The sequence below is a fragment of the Trichechus manatus genome, unplaced genomic scaffold (assembly GCF_000243295.1).
Source record: "Trichechus manatus latirostris isolate Lorelei unplaced genomic scaffold, TriManLat1.0 scaffold00002, whole genome shotgun sequence".
Lineage (NCBI taxonomy): Eukaryota > Metazoa > Chordata > Mammalia > Sirenia > Trichechidae > Trichechus > Trichechus manatus.
The window spans coordinates 34,984,400-35,001,552 of NW_004443938.1; the positions used below are offsets into that span (position 1 = coordinate 34,984,400).

General features: G+C 39.8%; 1 protein-coding gene across 1 annotated transcript in view; it reads right to left on the reverse strand.

The window, feature by feature from the left end:
• The window catches only part of ARFGEF3 (ARFGEF family member 3), a 181,449-nt gene that overhangs the window by 45,698 nt on the left and 118,598 nt on the right, over positions 1–17,153 (reverse strand). Inside the window, exons 11-13 of the mRNA XM_004368882.2 lie at positions 10,480–10,592; positions 8,798–9,717; positions 484–650 (exon numbers count right to left, since the gene is read on the reverse strand). Of these exons, the coding sequence (XP_004368939.1) occupies positions 484–650; positions 8,798–9,717; positions 10,480–10,592 (1,200 nt within the window). The remainder of the gene's footprint in view (positions 1–483; positions 651–8,797; positions 9,718–10,479; positions 10,593–17,153) is intronic.

Consider the following 17,153-nt stretch of genomic DNA (forward strand, 5'->3'; position numbering starts at 1 on the left):
CTCAAGGCAAACATTCTTTACTAATTAAGCTAAACAATTGTTTGGTTTAAAAAAGACTTTCGGGGTATCTTTGGTTTAAGCTTTAAGGTTTAAAGATTATCTCAGGGTAATAATTTCAGAGGTTCATCCAGCCTGTGGCTCCAGGAAGTCTAGATTCTACAAGAATTTGAAATTCTGTTCTGCATTCCCTAGCCCCCCCAACCCCAGATGATGTGTTTTTGAATGTGTGTGTGTGTGTGTGTGTGTGTGTGTAATAATGCCACTGGATGAAATTACTGGACCCTCAGCAGGTAGCCACTTACAGGTACTCTGTTCTTTACTCTCTGGTGCAAGGCGGGAATGCCACAAGGCATTGCCCATAACAGAGCAATGTGGAATAGAACACCTTGTGCCATTTCTCTCTCAGGGCACTGGCATCCAGCTTTACAGGTGAGAGGCCACCCGCCTGCCCTCAGAATGTCCAATTCGAAAGTGCACACCCACCATCATGCCAGGCACCAGGGCTGGCCTCTTCCGGTAGTAGTCACCGTGGGAGAGCTTCAGGTTGAGGAGTAGAGCGCAGTGTGCAGCCATGTACAGGCTGTCTGCGTTCATCAGCATCTGGAAGCTGAGGCTGCTGCTGCTGTCAAATCCTGGAGAGTGCATCATGCCTGAAGGAAAGAATCAAGAGCCCTTGGGACTGCAAACACACTGCTTTGCCCAAAGTTATACAGCTAGAAATTGGCAAAGATCTTTTAGGCCCAAATTCCAGTTTTTTATGCTACTCCACACTACTTGCTATACCAGATATATAGTACACTGAAGATACTATTAACAGTAATGGGAATAACACAGTAATTTATTAAGTACTTTCTATTGCCTAGAACCAACCTTTTCTCATACATTATTTCATTTGATCCTGCACAAACCAAAAAAAAACCAAACCCGTTGCCATCAAGTCAATTCTGACTCATAGCAACCGTATATGACAGAGTAGAACTGCTCCACAGAGTTTCCAAAGAGTGCCTGGTGGATTCAAACTGCCGTTCTTTTGGTTAGCAGTCATAGCTCTTAACTACTACACTACCAGGGTTTCTGATCCTGCATGAGCCCTTACGTTACCAGTAAGGAAAATTGCTTCAAGTAGCTAAGTAGTTTACCCTAAGAGTCTTTTAGGCTCAAATCCCAGGTTTTTTGCACTATACTATGCTGTACTTGCTTGTAATTCTGGGATAAGATTCCACTATATCATGTCCTTCTCTAATATCCCATACCATACCCTTTTTCAAGTTGATTCCGACTCATAGCGACCCTATACAACAGAGTAGAACTGCCCCATAGGGTTTCCAAGGAGCAGCTAGTGGATTCAAACTACCAACCTTTATGGTTAGCAGCCTATTTTCCATTCATCTTCTGACTGGTCTCATTGAAGTGTTATCAACTTCTGAGTGGGAAATTAATGAACTATGACCTGTAGCATATTCTAGCTTCTTGTTTTTTCCAGTTTTTAGTAACTAAATTAAGATGTGCTTGACTGTCAGAACAGAACGATGGATTACCGGCTTATCTGGTTACGAGTGAAAGACTGGATACAGGATTAGCATGAATGACCTCCAAAAGTCTCCTCCCTGTCTAAGATTATATGATATTTTTAAAATAAAAGTAATGAACACTTGATGTAAAACATTTAACAGCACCGAAGAGTGTAAAAAATAAGATCAATAGTCTCTGCTTCTCCCAAGCCCCTATGATATCCCTCAAGCAAGACTCACTTCCTTGTGCATATAGTTACCAAAATGAGATCATATTACATGCACTGCACTGTAGCTACCTCATTTTTTGTTGATGACCATGCGTGGCTGTGCTATGATCTATTTAAGTAATCCTCTATTGATAGACATTTAGGTTGCTTCAGTTATGAAAAAAGCTAAAATGAAGACATAACTTTGTACTTCTGCTTGTGTATCTGTGACATAGATTTCTAAAAGCAGAATAAACCAAAAAAACCCAAACCCATAGCCATTGAGTCAATTCTGACTCACAGGACAGAGCAGAACGGCCCCATAGGGTTTCCAAGGAGTGGTGGGTGGATTCAACGGCCGACCTTTTTGGTTAGCAGCCCAATGCTTAACCACTGCACCGCTAGGGCCCAAAAGCAGAATATTCACTTTGAATTTGACAGATACAGCCAAAATAACTTTCAAATAGTTTTCCCTCCTATTACTGAAAACAGTAGTCTAGCCACTCTCACCAACAGTGGACATTACCAATTTCCTAAATTTTCATAAGATTATTACAGCTTATTATAGCTTAGAAGCAGATTTCTTTAATTAAGTCTACAATTCTAATTATTAATGACAGTATTGCTTTATTTTCTGATGGTAGAAGTTATAAGAAAATTTTTAGAGATTTGGAAAAAGGTACAAAGAAGAAAATGAAAGTAATCTGTAATAACAGAATCCTGAGGTATTAATATTTTGATGTTTATTTTGAATCCTTCTTTTTAAAATTATACTGTGACCACTAATAATATGGAAATGGTCATAATGTAATTTAAAAAAAGCTTAGGTGTTCTTGAACAGTATCTGCTAAATTATAATTAAGAGTCCTTCAACAAGAACCCTGGTGGCGTAGTAGTTAAGAGCTATGGCTGCTAACCAAAAGGCCAGCACTTTGAACCCACCAGGCGCTCTTTGGAAACTCTGTGGGGCAGTTCTACTCTGTCCTATAGGGTTGCTAGGAGTCATGACTATGAGTTGGGATCAATTCGATGGCAATGGGTTTTTGTTTTGTTTTGTTTTGTTTATTATATGTACAGAAACTTAATCCTAATTGGTAGAGGTGGGCTAACATATTGACTTACTTATTTGAGGTTTTCTTCCTACATTTTACCTTTTGCATTCCACAAAGATGAGATAATTCTGAATTACCATCTTCAGAGGTGTTTAAATTACAAGACTAAAAACTAAGGTTGATAACATACTTGCCTTCATGGTTTTTCATTTACAAATCCAAAGCTCATTCCAGAGACTGTAGAACATTCCTCTGAGGGCAATGACAGGAGGAAAGAAGAAACAATGCAGAAAAGAGAGACCCCCTGGCTGGGAAGAGGGTTGGGGTCTGTGGCTCCCTGCTGCCATCCTGCATAACTTCAGCATCTAGACTTCAGCATGCAGAATACCTAGAGGGTTGGCAGGACCCCAGCTTGGAATGTGCAGTGGTGCATGGGGGCTCCCAGCCTTTCAGAGAATTCCAAGCTCCACACTGGCAGGGAGGTAGCAAAATCATGGAACTCATGGGAGTCTGTGAACTAGAACAGTGGGGGCTCATGGGTGATGTGAGAGGTGAAGGGCCTCCAGATCCCACATAAACTCTACCTTCTGGTTTGACTCTGGGATGGGGGACCCCAGCAATGGCAGACACCAAATGTCCTGCCACCTGGGCAGGCTGGAGGTCCAGAGTCAGATGTGTTTTAAAGAAATAGGTATTTCTTAAAACTGACACTCATATTCACTACATTATCTTTTATGAAATTTGGTACTTTATAAATATCAGATTACTTGCAATAAACATCACATTGGATCACAGAAAGCCTCAAGATCACAATTAGGAACCACTAATCTAAGGAAAAGGAGCCCCGGTGGCACAGTGGTTAAGCGCTCGGCTGCTGTCTAAGTTATCTAGCACTGCTATAACAGAAATACAAGTTGATGGTTTTAACAAAGAGAAATTTATTCTCTCACAGTCTAGGAGGCTAAAAGTCCGAATTCAGGGTGCCAGATCCAGGGGAAGGCTTTCTCCCTCTGTCAGCTTGAGGGGAAGGTCCTTGTCATCAATCTTCCCCTGGTCTAGGAGCTTCTCAGTGCAGGGACCCTGGGTCCAAAGGATGTGCTCCCCTCCTGGTTCTGCATTCTTGGTGGCAGGAGGTCCCCCAACTTTCTTTTATATCTCAGAAGAGATTCACTCAAGATACAACCTAATCCTGTAGACTGACTCCTGCCTCATTAACATAACTGCCTCTAATCCTGCCTTATTAACATCATAGAGGTTAGGTTAGGATTTACAATAGGAAAATCACATCAGATCATAAAATGGAGACAATCACACAATACTGGGAATCATGGCCTACCCAAATTGATACACATTCTGGGGGGACACAATTCAATCCAGAACATCACCGAAAGGTCAGCAGTTCGAACCCGCCAGCTGGTCCATGGGAGAAAGATGTGACAGTCTGCTCCCGTAAAGATCACAGCTTTGGAAAGCCTTATGGGGCAGTTCTACTCTGTCCTACAGAGTCACTATGAGTTGGAATCGACTCGACGGCAACAGGTAATCTAAGGAATAAGTTCTCTGGGTGGCTCAAACAGTTTGCACTCGACTGTTAAGCTAAAGGTTGGTGGTTCAAACTCACCCACTGGCACCATGGAAGAAAGGCCTGGTGATCTGCTTCTGTTAAGATTACAGCCAAGAAAACCCTATGGAGCTCAGTTCTACTCTATAAAACAGGGGGTCACCTTGAGCTGGAATTGACCTGACAGCAACAACAATCTAAGGAACAACAATCCCAGGATAAGCGCCTACGACCCTATAGCAGTTGTTGTGACGGGCTAGATCTTTCTTCTTAGTCCTTGAGAAGTCAGCTGACACAGATGCCACTTTGTTCTCAGCAGGAACAGGGAGGCACTTCTGCAGATATCAGAGATCACATCAAGTACTATGAAAGCCACCTCTGTCTGCATGTTTTCAAACTCCACCACCATAAGAAACTTTAATTGCTTTCAAAAGAAAGCCTCTCTTTAATCATGTGTAATTAAAGAGGGAGGAAGCAGCAAGGCAGTAAAGACAGTCCCCTGGCTGTATATTATGTCTGAGGATGGGAGTGACTGAGAAATGCCAAGTGACTGTGACCTCCACCGAGAAAGCAGACCCCTGACGGCAAGTCAGGGACAAGTGCTTTAGGGGATTTTTTGGTAAGATATGGTTTGGAGCTTTAGACATCAAAGTTTAAGTAATAGGCAAAATATCTGGTTTATAACTCAGGGAGACTCTCATTTTTCTGCCATCTCCTGTTTGTACTTGTACACTTTTCTCTTGAAGTGATGAAGGGAAATCTGTCATCCCCCTCGTCAAAGTAGAATACAAATGTTTCTCTTCTATTGATTTTTCATCAGAGGCAGCATTTCCAAGGAGAGAAAGAGCACGTTTCTCAGCCCGAAGGTGGACCCAGGCCAGTGGTTTTGGCTTCCCCGCAAGGATGGGTAGTGCAATCCATGAAACCACAGTGGAGACTGGGGGAAAATTAGCTTACTGTTAACAGAATCACAGAGAGATGGACCTGTAATTCGGAAACAGAGGCCAACTCCTAACTGGTATATGCACTGTGAATGGCACTAGAATTAAAAAGATGAACAACTCACTTCACTACAGACAATCACTAAAAATTATATTTCAAAACAACCAAAAAATTGTGAATTCTTTTGTCAATGTTTTGATTTCTAAATGTAAAAAATAATGTCACACAACATATTGGGTTTGATGGGACATTCAATAAGTCTTTAAAATTAGGGCAGTTTGCAACATTCATAGGGCCATATTCTGGCCACATAAAAAATTCACTGAAGCCTTGTTTTGCTTATACTAATAAATACATAGTATTACACTGGGCAAATCTCCTGCAAAAGACCTCTTTAAAGTGTTAAAAAGCAAATATTCCACTTAGAGGACTAAGGTGTGCCTGACTCAAGCCCTGATATTTTTCTATCACCTCATATGCATGCGAAAGATGGACAATGAATAGGAAGACTGAAGAATTATTGATGCCTTTGAATTATGGTGTTGGGGAAGAATACTGGATATACCATGAACTGCCAGAAGAATGAACAAATCTGTCCTGGAAGAAGTACAGCCAGAATGCTCCTTAGAAGTGAGAATAGTGAAATTTCGTCTTTTGTATTTGGGGCATGTTATTAGAAGGGACCAGTCCCCGGAGAAGGACATCATGCTTAGCAAAGTAGAGGGTCAGTGAAAGAGAGGAAGACCCCCAATGCGATGGATTGACACAGTGGCTGCAACAATGAGCTCAAGCATAACAACCACTGTGAGGATGGTGTAGGACCGGGCAGTGTTTCGTTCTGTTGTACATATGGTCACTGTGAGTCGGAATTGACTCAACAGCACCTAACAACAACATAAATAAATATTGATCTGAAAGGCCAATATAAATTTAAAGACTGGCTTCAGTTCTACATTTTATAAAAGACCTTGCTAGGGTTGTATTTTCTAATTCTCTTAGGAAATGAGGCAGGGTCCCTTGGAAGTCATTCTTTGCCATGGTGACATTTATATGGAATTATTGGGGAATGCTGTTTATAAATATGAAGTTATGTTGTTTATAAATATGAAGTTAACTAAGAACTAATCTTACACATTTAAATGCCAAAACTTTTGCAGCTGAGTTATTTTTTCATAGTTAATTTTACTTTTAAATAGAAGACCCTACAAATCATTTTACCATTTCTTGATAACTCAAGGTCATTGTTACTGCAAATAGTGTCAATGCTGCGCTCTGATACACAGCTGTTCTTGTGGATCATCTATGTGTGTCGAGTTCTCTGCCTTGGCACTAGGGAAACCAAACAGCCACAGGAGTCACAGCTGCCAAGATCTTCTCCCCATGAATATTTCCAGCTGAGAAGAGGCAGAGGCTCAGAGGCCGAGCACACCCCTTCCAAAGAGCAGTGAACCTTCCTCCCAACTCACAGGCTTTCCTAGAACTCTTTCAGTCCATAAACAATCTCACATATTTAGAAATCAAAGAGCAACTTTACTAATCTATGATCAATCTATACATTGAGAATAAGTCATACAACCCTTTGGACCCTTAGCACATCGCACAGCGTAGCTTCTCTATAAATGTTGACTGAAGATGGACGTGTGTGTGTCTCTCACACACACACCAGGAATACTCAGTAAAAAAAAAAATTCAAATTTAATGATAGTGGTATAAAAGACGTTAGGGAGAAAAAACAGTTTTTAAGAAAAGTATTTATGTATTTTCCTAGTCTTCCAATGATTACATATAAATTATATGTATGTTCCTTCACACAAACAAAAAAAATCCAAAGGTCATTTTTATACCTAATTCCAAAAGGAAAATATTGAGAAAAAATGCTGCATAACCTTAAGAATTGGTATTTTTGTGCCTTGAAAAATAAAGAATCACAGTGGAGCTAGGAAAGTTGAGAAATAATATGACTTTTTTTATATCATCTGCAGCAGAAAGCTGTGGCAGTCTGCTTCCCTAAAGATTTACAGCCTTAGAAACCCTGTAAGGGCTGTTCTACTCTGTCTTATAGGGTCGCTATGAGTCATAATCAACTCAGTGGCAGTGGGTTTGGTTTGGATTTATATATATCCTTTAGGTAGGTCACAGAGTAATTTCAGAAGTACAAGATTAGAGGTTCTATATCTCCCCTGGTGGTTGCTAAAACTCTGGATCATCCTCTATTACAAAAATTTCTTCCTTATGTATACCTGGATTGAAGTGTCCTTTTCTTGTCCTCTTGGCAAAGAGCTTCTTAAAGACACTTATTAAGCTACTCCTTAACAACACATCATTCAGCTTCTGCCAAGTTCCAGTAGGTGGGCTAGAATTTTTTGTGTATGTTTTCTTTGTTGGAAAACAAAAAAATGAGTGAGACATGGCCCCAGCTCTTAAGCAGCTGACGGTATGGCGAACGGAAGGTGGACGCACACACAATGACTGTGGTAGGAAGCACAACAACAAACACATGTTCAAGGCTCATGGTGGAGGAGCAAGTGGTAATCTCGGCTTTTACTCATTGTTTGTTGGTGCTCAGGCTCACTCCTTTATATCTGAGTACAGGCCCAGGCCCACCAGGGTCCATCTACCTAGTTTGTGGTCAAGAGACCCTTTAATTTAGGGGGAAGCATGGTTGACTTCCCTGATGTCAGGCAATCATTTATTCCTGCTCTAAATTGTATGTACCCATTAATTGCTTTCTTTCTGTATTACCTTTCAAGTGAACTATCTTTAAATTCATTACTCACTATACGAAATGCTTATTGTTATCTCCTTTCACCACCAAAATTCTAGGTAATTATCTTCTGCCCTTCAATGATACTAGCATAACTTATTATTAGTGTGCTTTGGCCAATATACCTCATGACACTCCTGTTTCAATATGGTCTGGGTCACAATACTGATATTTGACAGACAGGAAGGCTCAGGGATTAGAGAATGTAATGTTATCAAGCCACATTGGACCAGCACCACACGGTTTGGATATTCAGTGGAATTCAAAATACATTGGGAAGATTCAGTCTGCATCTGGTCCAAGACCTCATTCAAAATACTTTACATATTAACAGAAGGTGCATTGCTCTATGTCTTTTAGACACCAAGGTGTAAGAGCATATTGAGAATTTGGTGTTTTAAGAACCACAGATTGTCATTTTGTTTTAGTCATCAGCAGCTGTTTAGAAGGCAGGTCCCTTTCATTCTTTACTTCACGCCATATACACTTATCAACCTCATATTAAATTCTAGCCATCAAATGCTGTAGAATTCAAATAAACCACCACCAATAAGTCTTACATTCCTTTGCTTTCTTTAAACATAAGAAACCCAAAGATCATTTAATATGCCTCAAATATTTCAAACTACAAGCACTATGGTAATTGCCCATTAAGGCAAAATGCTCTGAATGTTTTGTTGACTATATAGCAAAACTCAACGGCAACAGGTTTGGTGTTTTTTTTTTTTTTTTCATATAGCAAAAAAACATTTACAAACCTGAGCAGAAAGTAGAGGCAAAGTTCTGGAGGGCAGAGTCCACCTCTTCCACACTGGGGAGAGCCAGGAGCCGAGGAAGGAGGTTTTCCAGGGACTGCACAAACAGCCTGGCACTGTGCTGGTCAGCTTCCTGGTTCTTCAACAATTTCAGAGACAGAGCAGCAGTTCTCAGAGACCTGTGACCCAGGCAGTCCCTCGGGGTTTGCTCTTCTTCGGCTAGTGAACAGTTGTCAGACCCAATGTCCGACACGTCAGACCTCCCCGAGTCCTTTTCTGCTGCCATAGAGTACTGATCACAGGAATCAAATTCTGTCCTAGAGAGGTCTTGGTCATCAACGCTAAAGTTGCTCTCACTGTATCTAGACCCATAAGATCTCATCCTGCAGTCCACTGACAGGAAATTAGTTATATCAGGGTAAACAACCATGTGGCTTCTTTGAACAACGTCGGGTTGGTCGACTGCTTCTGGTTCTGACACTTTGTTCAGAGTCTCCTTGTCCTCGTGGATGGCTGGTGACTTGAGGCCATTTTTGTGATTTTCAGAGTAGTGAGACTGGTCCTCAGGTGTCGTCTGACCCAACTCTCCCTCCAAGGTGGTCTGCCCCGTGTCAGTCGTAACACTAATGCTGATGTCAGGGCTCCTCTCGGTCCTCGACTCCCAGGGTGTGTGTTCTGAGGACAGGACTCGCCGCTGCCACCGGAAGTCAGCCTCGTTGATCTCCATGGAGTCTCGGCTCGACTCGGCCCCATCCTTCAGCTCTTCAAGGCGCAGAAGCAGCAGCTGGACCTGACTCTCGCTTAAGCCCTTGCCCTGGCTGAGCTCATCCAATGCCCCAAGCAAGGTGCAGACGCAGGACACGGCAGCATAGCAAGCTTCAATGCCACCTTTGATACATGCTTCAGTCATGCCATCCATGATGCTGGGCAGTGTGCAAAAGAGGAAATGAATGAAACACAGAAAAAATGTTCCAAAATGAGCCAGAAAGGTTAGATTGCTGAACACAATAATATTTAAAACAGGCACTCTAATTTAGAGAACTTAAATGGTCTGGGTACTAAATGAATGAGCAATAACTGAAATGAACATGCTCAGTCCAGCAGAGGAAAACCTCCAGGTAAAGCAGTCCTCCTTGAATCACACGCCCTCTTGGTTCACCGGCGCAAACAAAAATTCCTGATAGGAATTTACAGTATCTCCAAGGACATGCTTTGAAAAGTCTCATGTTTGTATTATGCCCAATTTTCAAAAAGAAAATAGTTATAATGTCTATAAGATAATGTAGGCCTTCCTCTATCAAATAATCACATTCCTGAGGATGTACATGTAAATAGAACTATTGCAAATTGGATATTTCCGTTTTCTAAGGGGACTACACGTAAAGGATCTTACAGTTCAGGAATGTACATCAAAAAGTTCTTCCCTAAAATAACCCCAATGAACTTTTGTAAATATGATTTTGTACAGTGGATTTTCTTTAAGTCAATATGAACATATATAAAGTTATATGGTTATAATAAACTGAGATCAGTTTTCTCATATGGCTTGTGGGTGCATTATTAAATTGTCACATTTCATGTAATGCATATTCATAAAAAATCCCGGGGTTTAGAAACCAGGTTAAAAGTATCAGAAAAGCAGTCTTAACCAATCAATATAGAACTAGAAGGGGAATGTGTCATACAGTTTGAGAAGATCCAGATGTGACTTTCTTTTTGAAATTGATCTTTTTCTGGATTCCGGTTCAGCGGAGCTGGGTCCTGCCAAATCACAGAGACGCTGTGGGCTCCCAAGTATCTTTAAAGAAAAAAACAGAAAAAATGAGCATCATAAAAAAAAATACAAAGTTTTGAAATTATGAGATCGAATAAACATGTACTTTCTCTACTGAGTAATATAGTCTGAGAAAAGCAACTATTTGAAACTATAATTCTTACTAAAACTAATCTAGGTATTCTTCTTGATACATAGCATCCATTGTTTCCAGCTCCCCAGTACAAGGCTGGCTCAGACAAGGAAAATTCTCTGAGTGATTGCTTCAAAAAAAAATCTGTAGTATAGTACTACAAAGCACTTGCATTTATGTTTTTTTAGTGAGGTTGGCCTGCAATTTTCTTTTCATGTACTCTGTCTTATTTTGCTATTAAATTGACTAGCCCCCTTACTATTATTCTCTGATAAGATTGGAATTATCAGTTCCTTAAATGCTTAGTATAACTTATTTCTAAAACTGCATTAGGCTAGTATATATTTTTTTAAATGGGAAGATTTTAACTACTGATTCAATTTCTTTAAAGGTTATAGGACTATTCAGGTCCTCAATTTCTTCTTGAATGAATTTTTTAAAGTTGTATTATTTCATAGGGATTTATGCATTTTATCTAGGTTTTCAAATTTACCGGCCTAAAGTTTTTTAAATACCCGCTTTTATTTCTTCAATATTTATAATATCTATAAACCAAAACAAACCCATTGCCATCGAGTTGATTCCGACTCATAGTGACCCTATAGGACAGAGTAGAGCTGCCCCAGAGGGTTTCCAAGGAGCAGCTGGTGGAACTACCTACCTTTTGGTTAGGAGCCGTAGCTCTTAACCACTGCGCCACCAGGGCTGCCATAATATTTATAGATTTAAAAATTGTTTATTTCTGTTTATTTGTACCTGTTCTGGAATTTTTTTATTGCTTCTTTTACAAGTTTTTCAATTTTCTTAGTCTTGTAAGAGTCCTAATATTTTTGTTTTGTTGATCCTCTATACTATGTTTGCTTTTTATAACATTAATCTCTGCTTTTATCCTATTTTTCCTCCCTCCTTTCTTAGGACTTATTCTGCTCTCCTCTTCCAATTACCTATGCTGGAGAACTAGAACATTAATTTTAGGCTTTCTACTTCTCTATAGAAGCAATTAAAGCTATAAATTTTCCTGTATGCACTGCTTTAGTTACACAAGTTTTCATATATAGAATTTTTATAAAATTTTATATTGTTCACTTCTAACTAATTTTTATTTCCATATGGTAGAAGTCTTTAGAGAAAATTTTAATTTGAGACTACATTAATTTCAAAGGAAAGAATGGCTAATTGTGTCTGGAGTAGACGTGCTATCACTATGTCCATTCATTTTCAAAGTAACTTAAACTCTCAACAAAGCAGAGAAAGGTGCAGTATGTATACAAAGTAATATTTTAAGGAGCTCTCTTCTTTCTCTTTCATACTTCTTACTCCAGAAATTGGGAATTTCTAATGTCTTGAATACACAGAAATAAAGCTTCCACCCTTCTCTCCTCATTTTATTTGTTTGACATGGAAAAAATAGTGATAATGCTTGAGGTAAAGTCAATCAAACTCCCTTTTCTCTTTAGGCCTGAGTCCAAGTGGCTAGGCCTATGGCTTCTAGCTGTTTCATCTGTTGCTAGAAGGGTAAGTGCATTTCAGGGGAAAAGGAGTAGGAAACCTCATTTTCTATTTGGATCCAACCACATTCCCTAATCCAGCTTTCCAAATCCCATTGCTATTGAGTCGATTCCAACTCATAGCGACTCTACAGGATAGAACAGAACTGCCCCATAGGGTTTTCAAGGCTGTAAATCTTTACAGAAGCAGACTGCCAGCTCTTTGTCCCACAGAGCGGCTGGTGGGTTTGAACCACCAACCTTCCGGTTAGCAGCCGAGTGCTTTAACCACTGTGCCACCAGGGCTCCTAATCTAGCTTTACCAGTAGTGAATAAGATAATATATTTTAATTCTCACATGAATCTTGTGTCTCTTTCTCAATTCTTTCAGAAATCTAGAGGGCAAAGGGACTGAGTAATTAGCCTTCTGAAGAATCCTCAACAAATACTTAAAAAAAAGGTATTTTGAATTTCAGCTTCTTCACGTGGGAATGAGGTGTGTGGTATCAGTGCTTTGCGTGTCACAGGTCTGGTGAAGACCAGAGAACCCATTCTAAAGCCAAATCACGGAGGAGAGAAAAGGAAGCAAGGTGTACTTTTTGGGAAAGTAGAAGGAGAAAAGAGAGTGTACTTTGTAAAACAAAACATGCTGTATGCCTTTGATTAACAGGCATATCAGGCATATGGCAGAGTGACAAACCAGAATCAGAACAGGGAAATAAAATACCCAGCATTCAAACTCCAAAAGGCTAAACAAACATCCTGGGTTCCCGGTAGCTTTCTTTGTGTGCTTAAACCCTGCACATTCTGGTATCTAGGTTACCAACTTTCCCAAATTACTGGTTTTGCCACATAAAATGGAGGTACTGCTTTTCTGAACAATTTGCCCCAAATTAGTGCACTGTACTTCATGGGCAGCATGGCCTGGACATGCTTCTTAGGTGCTGATGCTTCTTGCCCCTGCAAAATGACCTTGGGAAGCTAGAAAAATCTATGAAAGAGAGGAAAATGTAACTAATTTCCTTTGCAGTAGTAAATTATTATTTAAAATACACTTAGATACCTATATACCCCACGTGTGAGGTGTTTTCTTAGCAATGAGGTATCAAGTGGCTCTAACAGGGCCAGCAATAACTCCAGTGAACGTCAATTCAAAATACAAAAAGAAAGGTTTCTGTTGCTTACAGAATACCTACTTTGCAGACATTCTGTCTTCAGGCCCATCTGTCATTCAGTTAGTTTAATTTATTAAAGACTTAACTCTGATTCAAGCATTGCAGTGTTAAATACCTGGAGAAAACATACAAAAGCAATGCATACAAAAATGTATTTTAGGAGATAAGGAACTTGCTCTACTGTAGTGTGAAACAATCAGTGTGTTGGGATAATCAGTTGCTAGATGGTGGGATAACACTGTGAAAAATGGGAATGCCAGAACACTTAATTGTGCTCATACAGAACCTGTATACAGACCAAGAGGCAGTCGTTTGAACAGATCAAGGAGATACTGTATGGTTTAAAATCAGGAAAGGTGTGCTTCAGGGTTATATCCTTTCACTGTACTTATTCAATCTGTATGCTGAGCAAATAATCTGAGAAGCTGGACTATGTGAAGGAGGACATGGCCTCAGAATTGGAGGAAAACTTATCAACAACCTGTGATATACAGATGACATAACCTTGCTGGCTAAAAGCAAAGAGGACTGGAAGCACTTACTGATGAAGATCAAAGACTACAGACTTCAGTATGGATTACACCTCAATATAAAGAAAACAAAAATTCTCACAACTGGACCAATAAGCAACATCATGATAAAGGGAGAAAAGATTGAAGATGTCAAGGATTTCATTTTACTTGGATCCACAATCAACACCCATGGAAGCAGTAGTCATGAACTCAAACAACGCATTGCATTGGGCAAATGTGTTGCAAAAGACCTCTTTCAAGTGTTGAAAAGCAAAGATGTCACTTTAAGGACTAAGGTGCACCTGACCCAAGCCATGGTATTTTTAATCGCCTCATATGTGTGCGAAAGCTGGACAATGAATAAGGAAGACTGAAGAATTGATGCCTTTGAATTATGGTGCTGGTGAAAAATACTGAATATACCATGGACTGCCAGAAGAATGAACAAATTGGTCTTGAAAGAAGTACAGCCAGAATGCTCCTTAGAAGCAATGATAGTGAGACTTCATCTCATGTACTTTGGACATGTTATCAGGAGGGACCAGTCCCTGGAGAAGGATATCATGCTTGGTAAAGTAGAGGGTCAGTGAAACACAGGAAGACCCTCAACAAGATGGACTGACACAGTGGCTGCAACAATGGGCTCAAACACAGGAATGATTGTGAGGATGGCACAGGACTGGGCAGGGTTTCATTCTTGTGTACACAGGGTCGCTATGAGTTGGAATCAACTCGCTGGCACCTAACAACAACAACAGATGATGGAATGGAGTGTAAAGGAGGGCAAGGTCAGTGGTCTGAGAAGGCAAACCTGTAAGGGAGGAGGACTGTTACGGATTGAGTCCCCCAAAAATGTGTGTCAACTTGGCTAGTCCATGATTCCCAGTATTGTGTGACTGTCCACCATTTTGTCATCTGATGTGGTTTTCCTATGTGTTGTAAATCCTACCTCTATGATGTTAATGAGGTGGGATTAGTGGCAGTTATGTTAATGAGGTAGGACTCAAACTACAAGATTAGGTTGTGTCTTAGATCAATCTCTTTTGAGATATAAAAGAGAGAAGCGAGCAGAGAGACATGGGGACCTCATACCACCAAGAAACAAGAGCCAGGAAAATAGCGTGTCCTTTGGACTGGGGTCCTTGTGCTGAGAAGCTTCTCGACCAGGGAAGATTGATGACAAGAACCTTCCCCTACAGTTGACACAGAGAGAAAGCCTTCCCCTGGAGCTGACACCTGGAATTCAGACTTCTAGCCTCCTAGACAGAGACAGAATAAATTTGTCTTTGTTAAAGTCATCCACTTGTGGTATTTCTGTTGTAGCAGCACTAGATGACTAAAACAAGGACTTTGATAAGCACAGAAGCAGCTGCCCTTAGAAGATCTGGGTTCATGTCTCAACTCTTATTACTCACAAGGTATAGGGCTTTGGGTAAGTAACTTCTCCTCCTGGAGTCTCAACTTCTTTATCTGACAAATGGACATAATATTATTCTCCTAAGATAAACTTATGTGAAACGTGTAGCCTATTTTAATCAACCACTTTATTTCTGTTAAGGGGATAGGGGAGAGGGGGTCTGAATACAGGGATTGAAGGGAGCTGGGTCAGTAAGATGGAGTGAGGGTGCATCCTGGGAAATGAACATGATGACATCAGGCTCTGAAAACCGGACAGAGTAACAGTGGCATCCCTAGGCGAGTACACGGGGTGCCAACTGCACCAGGTGATGCTGTCAGAGGGGGTGATACCAAAATGACTGTAAAATTTACGGGCAGTGATTCAGCAGAAATTTATTATTTTTTATAAAAAATCCCTCTAGTTAGTTACAACAAAAATATTTTTTTTCGTAAGCACAGCTTACACGTACCAACATACCTATGAGTCTAAAACTCTGCTAATTTATTTTTTGAACCTTCTAATGCACTGCTGTCAGAGCTGCCATTATTACTCAATTACAATGATGCTTCGAACCTGTAGTTTAGTCTGCACGGGCTTCAAGCAGGTGCTGTTGTTCCTGTTGCGGCCGGTGTGTCTATACTCGCTGATTTTGTCAACTGTTCTGGTGTTCTGGCTACAATATTGTGGTAATTAGTATTTCTGAATCTATATCAATAACTTGTTTGAGAATGAAGTGACAATTAAAGGAAAACAAATAAAAAAAAGCCTCTGCTCAGTTACTAATAATGTTGTAACTAATAATGTTGTAATTCAATGTAGAAATATTTTACAAAATAATTGTTGTCAGTATTCATATAATCTAAGAAATACTATATTTAAGCAATTAAATATTTTCATTAAACATAAAATTAAACATATTATTCTATTGTTAAAATTGATAATAAACTTACATGTATAACAATATTGATTATACAACTCTTTGATACTAAGTAGAGAAACTGACAGTTTAAAACAAAGTGGGGGAAAAACTGTTTCTTGATACGTTTAGAAATATAACTTAAATCTTAAATTCTGTTTTTTAAAATTTTAGCCTCTTTAAATTTTCTTTAGAAACATCACCGCCTTGCAATAATATATCTAATTTTAATGAAATTTTCAGGGTTTAAGTTTGAATTATGGTTTCAAAAATAGTGACACATTAAAATTTACATTTGATAGAACTAACATCTATTAATAGATTTACGTTTTCTTATTTTTTAATATTGCTACTTTAGCTTTCTTTTTTAATTGTTCAGGGATTCTGCATGGTCTGGTATGGGAGGAGGTCCATGGGGGTGACACCACTCTGAGTGACACCACTGCTGAGTAATTCTGACTTGACAGGGGAGGCAAGAAGGAGCTATTACAGGGTCCTGGGCAGTGGAGAAACTGCTGACAGTGGTGATTTATGAACATGAGCCCAGTAAGACAAAAGGAATAAAACAGACAGGCAGGAGACAGGCAGACCAGCCAGAACTGATGCACTATTCTCGGCAGGAGGTAATGAGGTCCAGCTATTTTCAGTCTCCACAATGTTTCATTTTTCTCTTCCTTATGGTTGTAATAAGTACACCAAGTATCTACACAGCACTTCCTAATCACAAAGTACTTACCCAAACTTTATTGCTTTTTAAAACTTGCAACCTTTGCAATATTTGTTATTATTCACAGATGAGAAAACTATAAATTCAGAGTTAACTGATTTACCTACTGTAACTTAGCTGGTAAGTGGCACAGAAAGGATTCTAACCCTGACTCCTAAACTCAGGCTTGCAGACGTGGGTAGCTGAACCAACTCCGGGAAAGGGGCTGCTGGAATCATTTGCATGGCACTATGAAA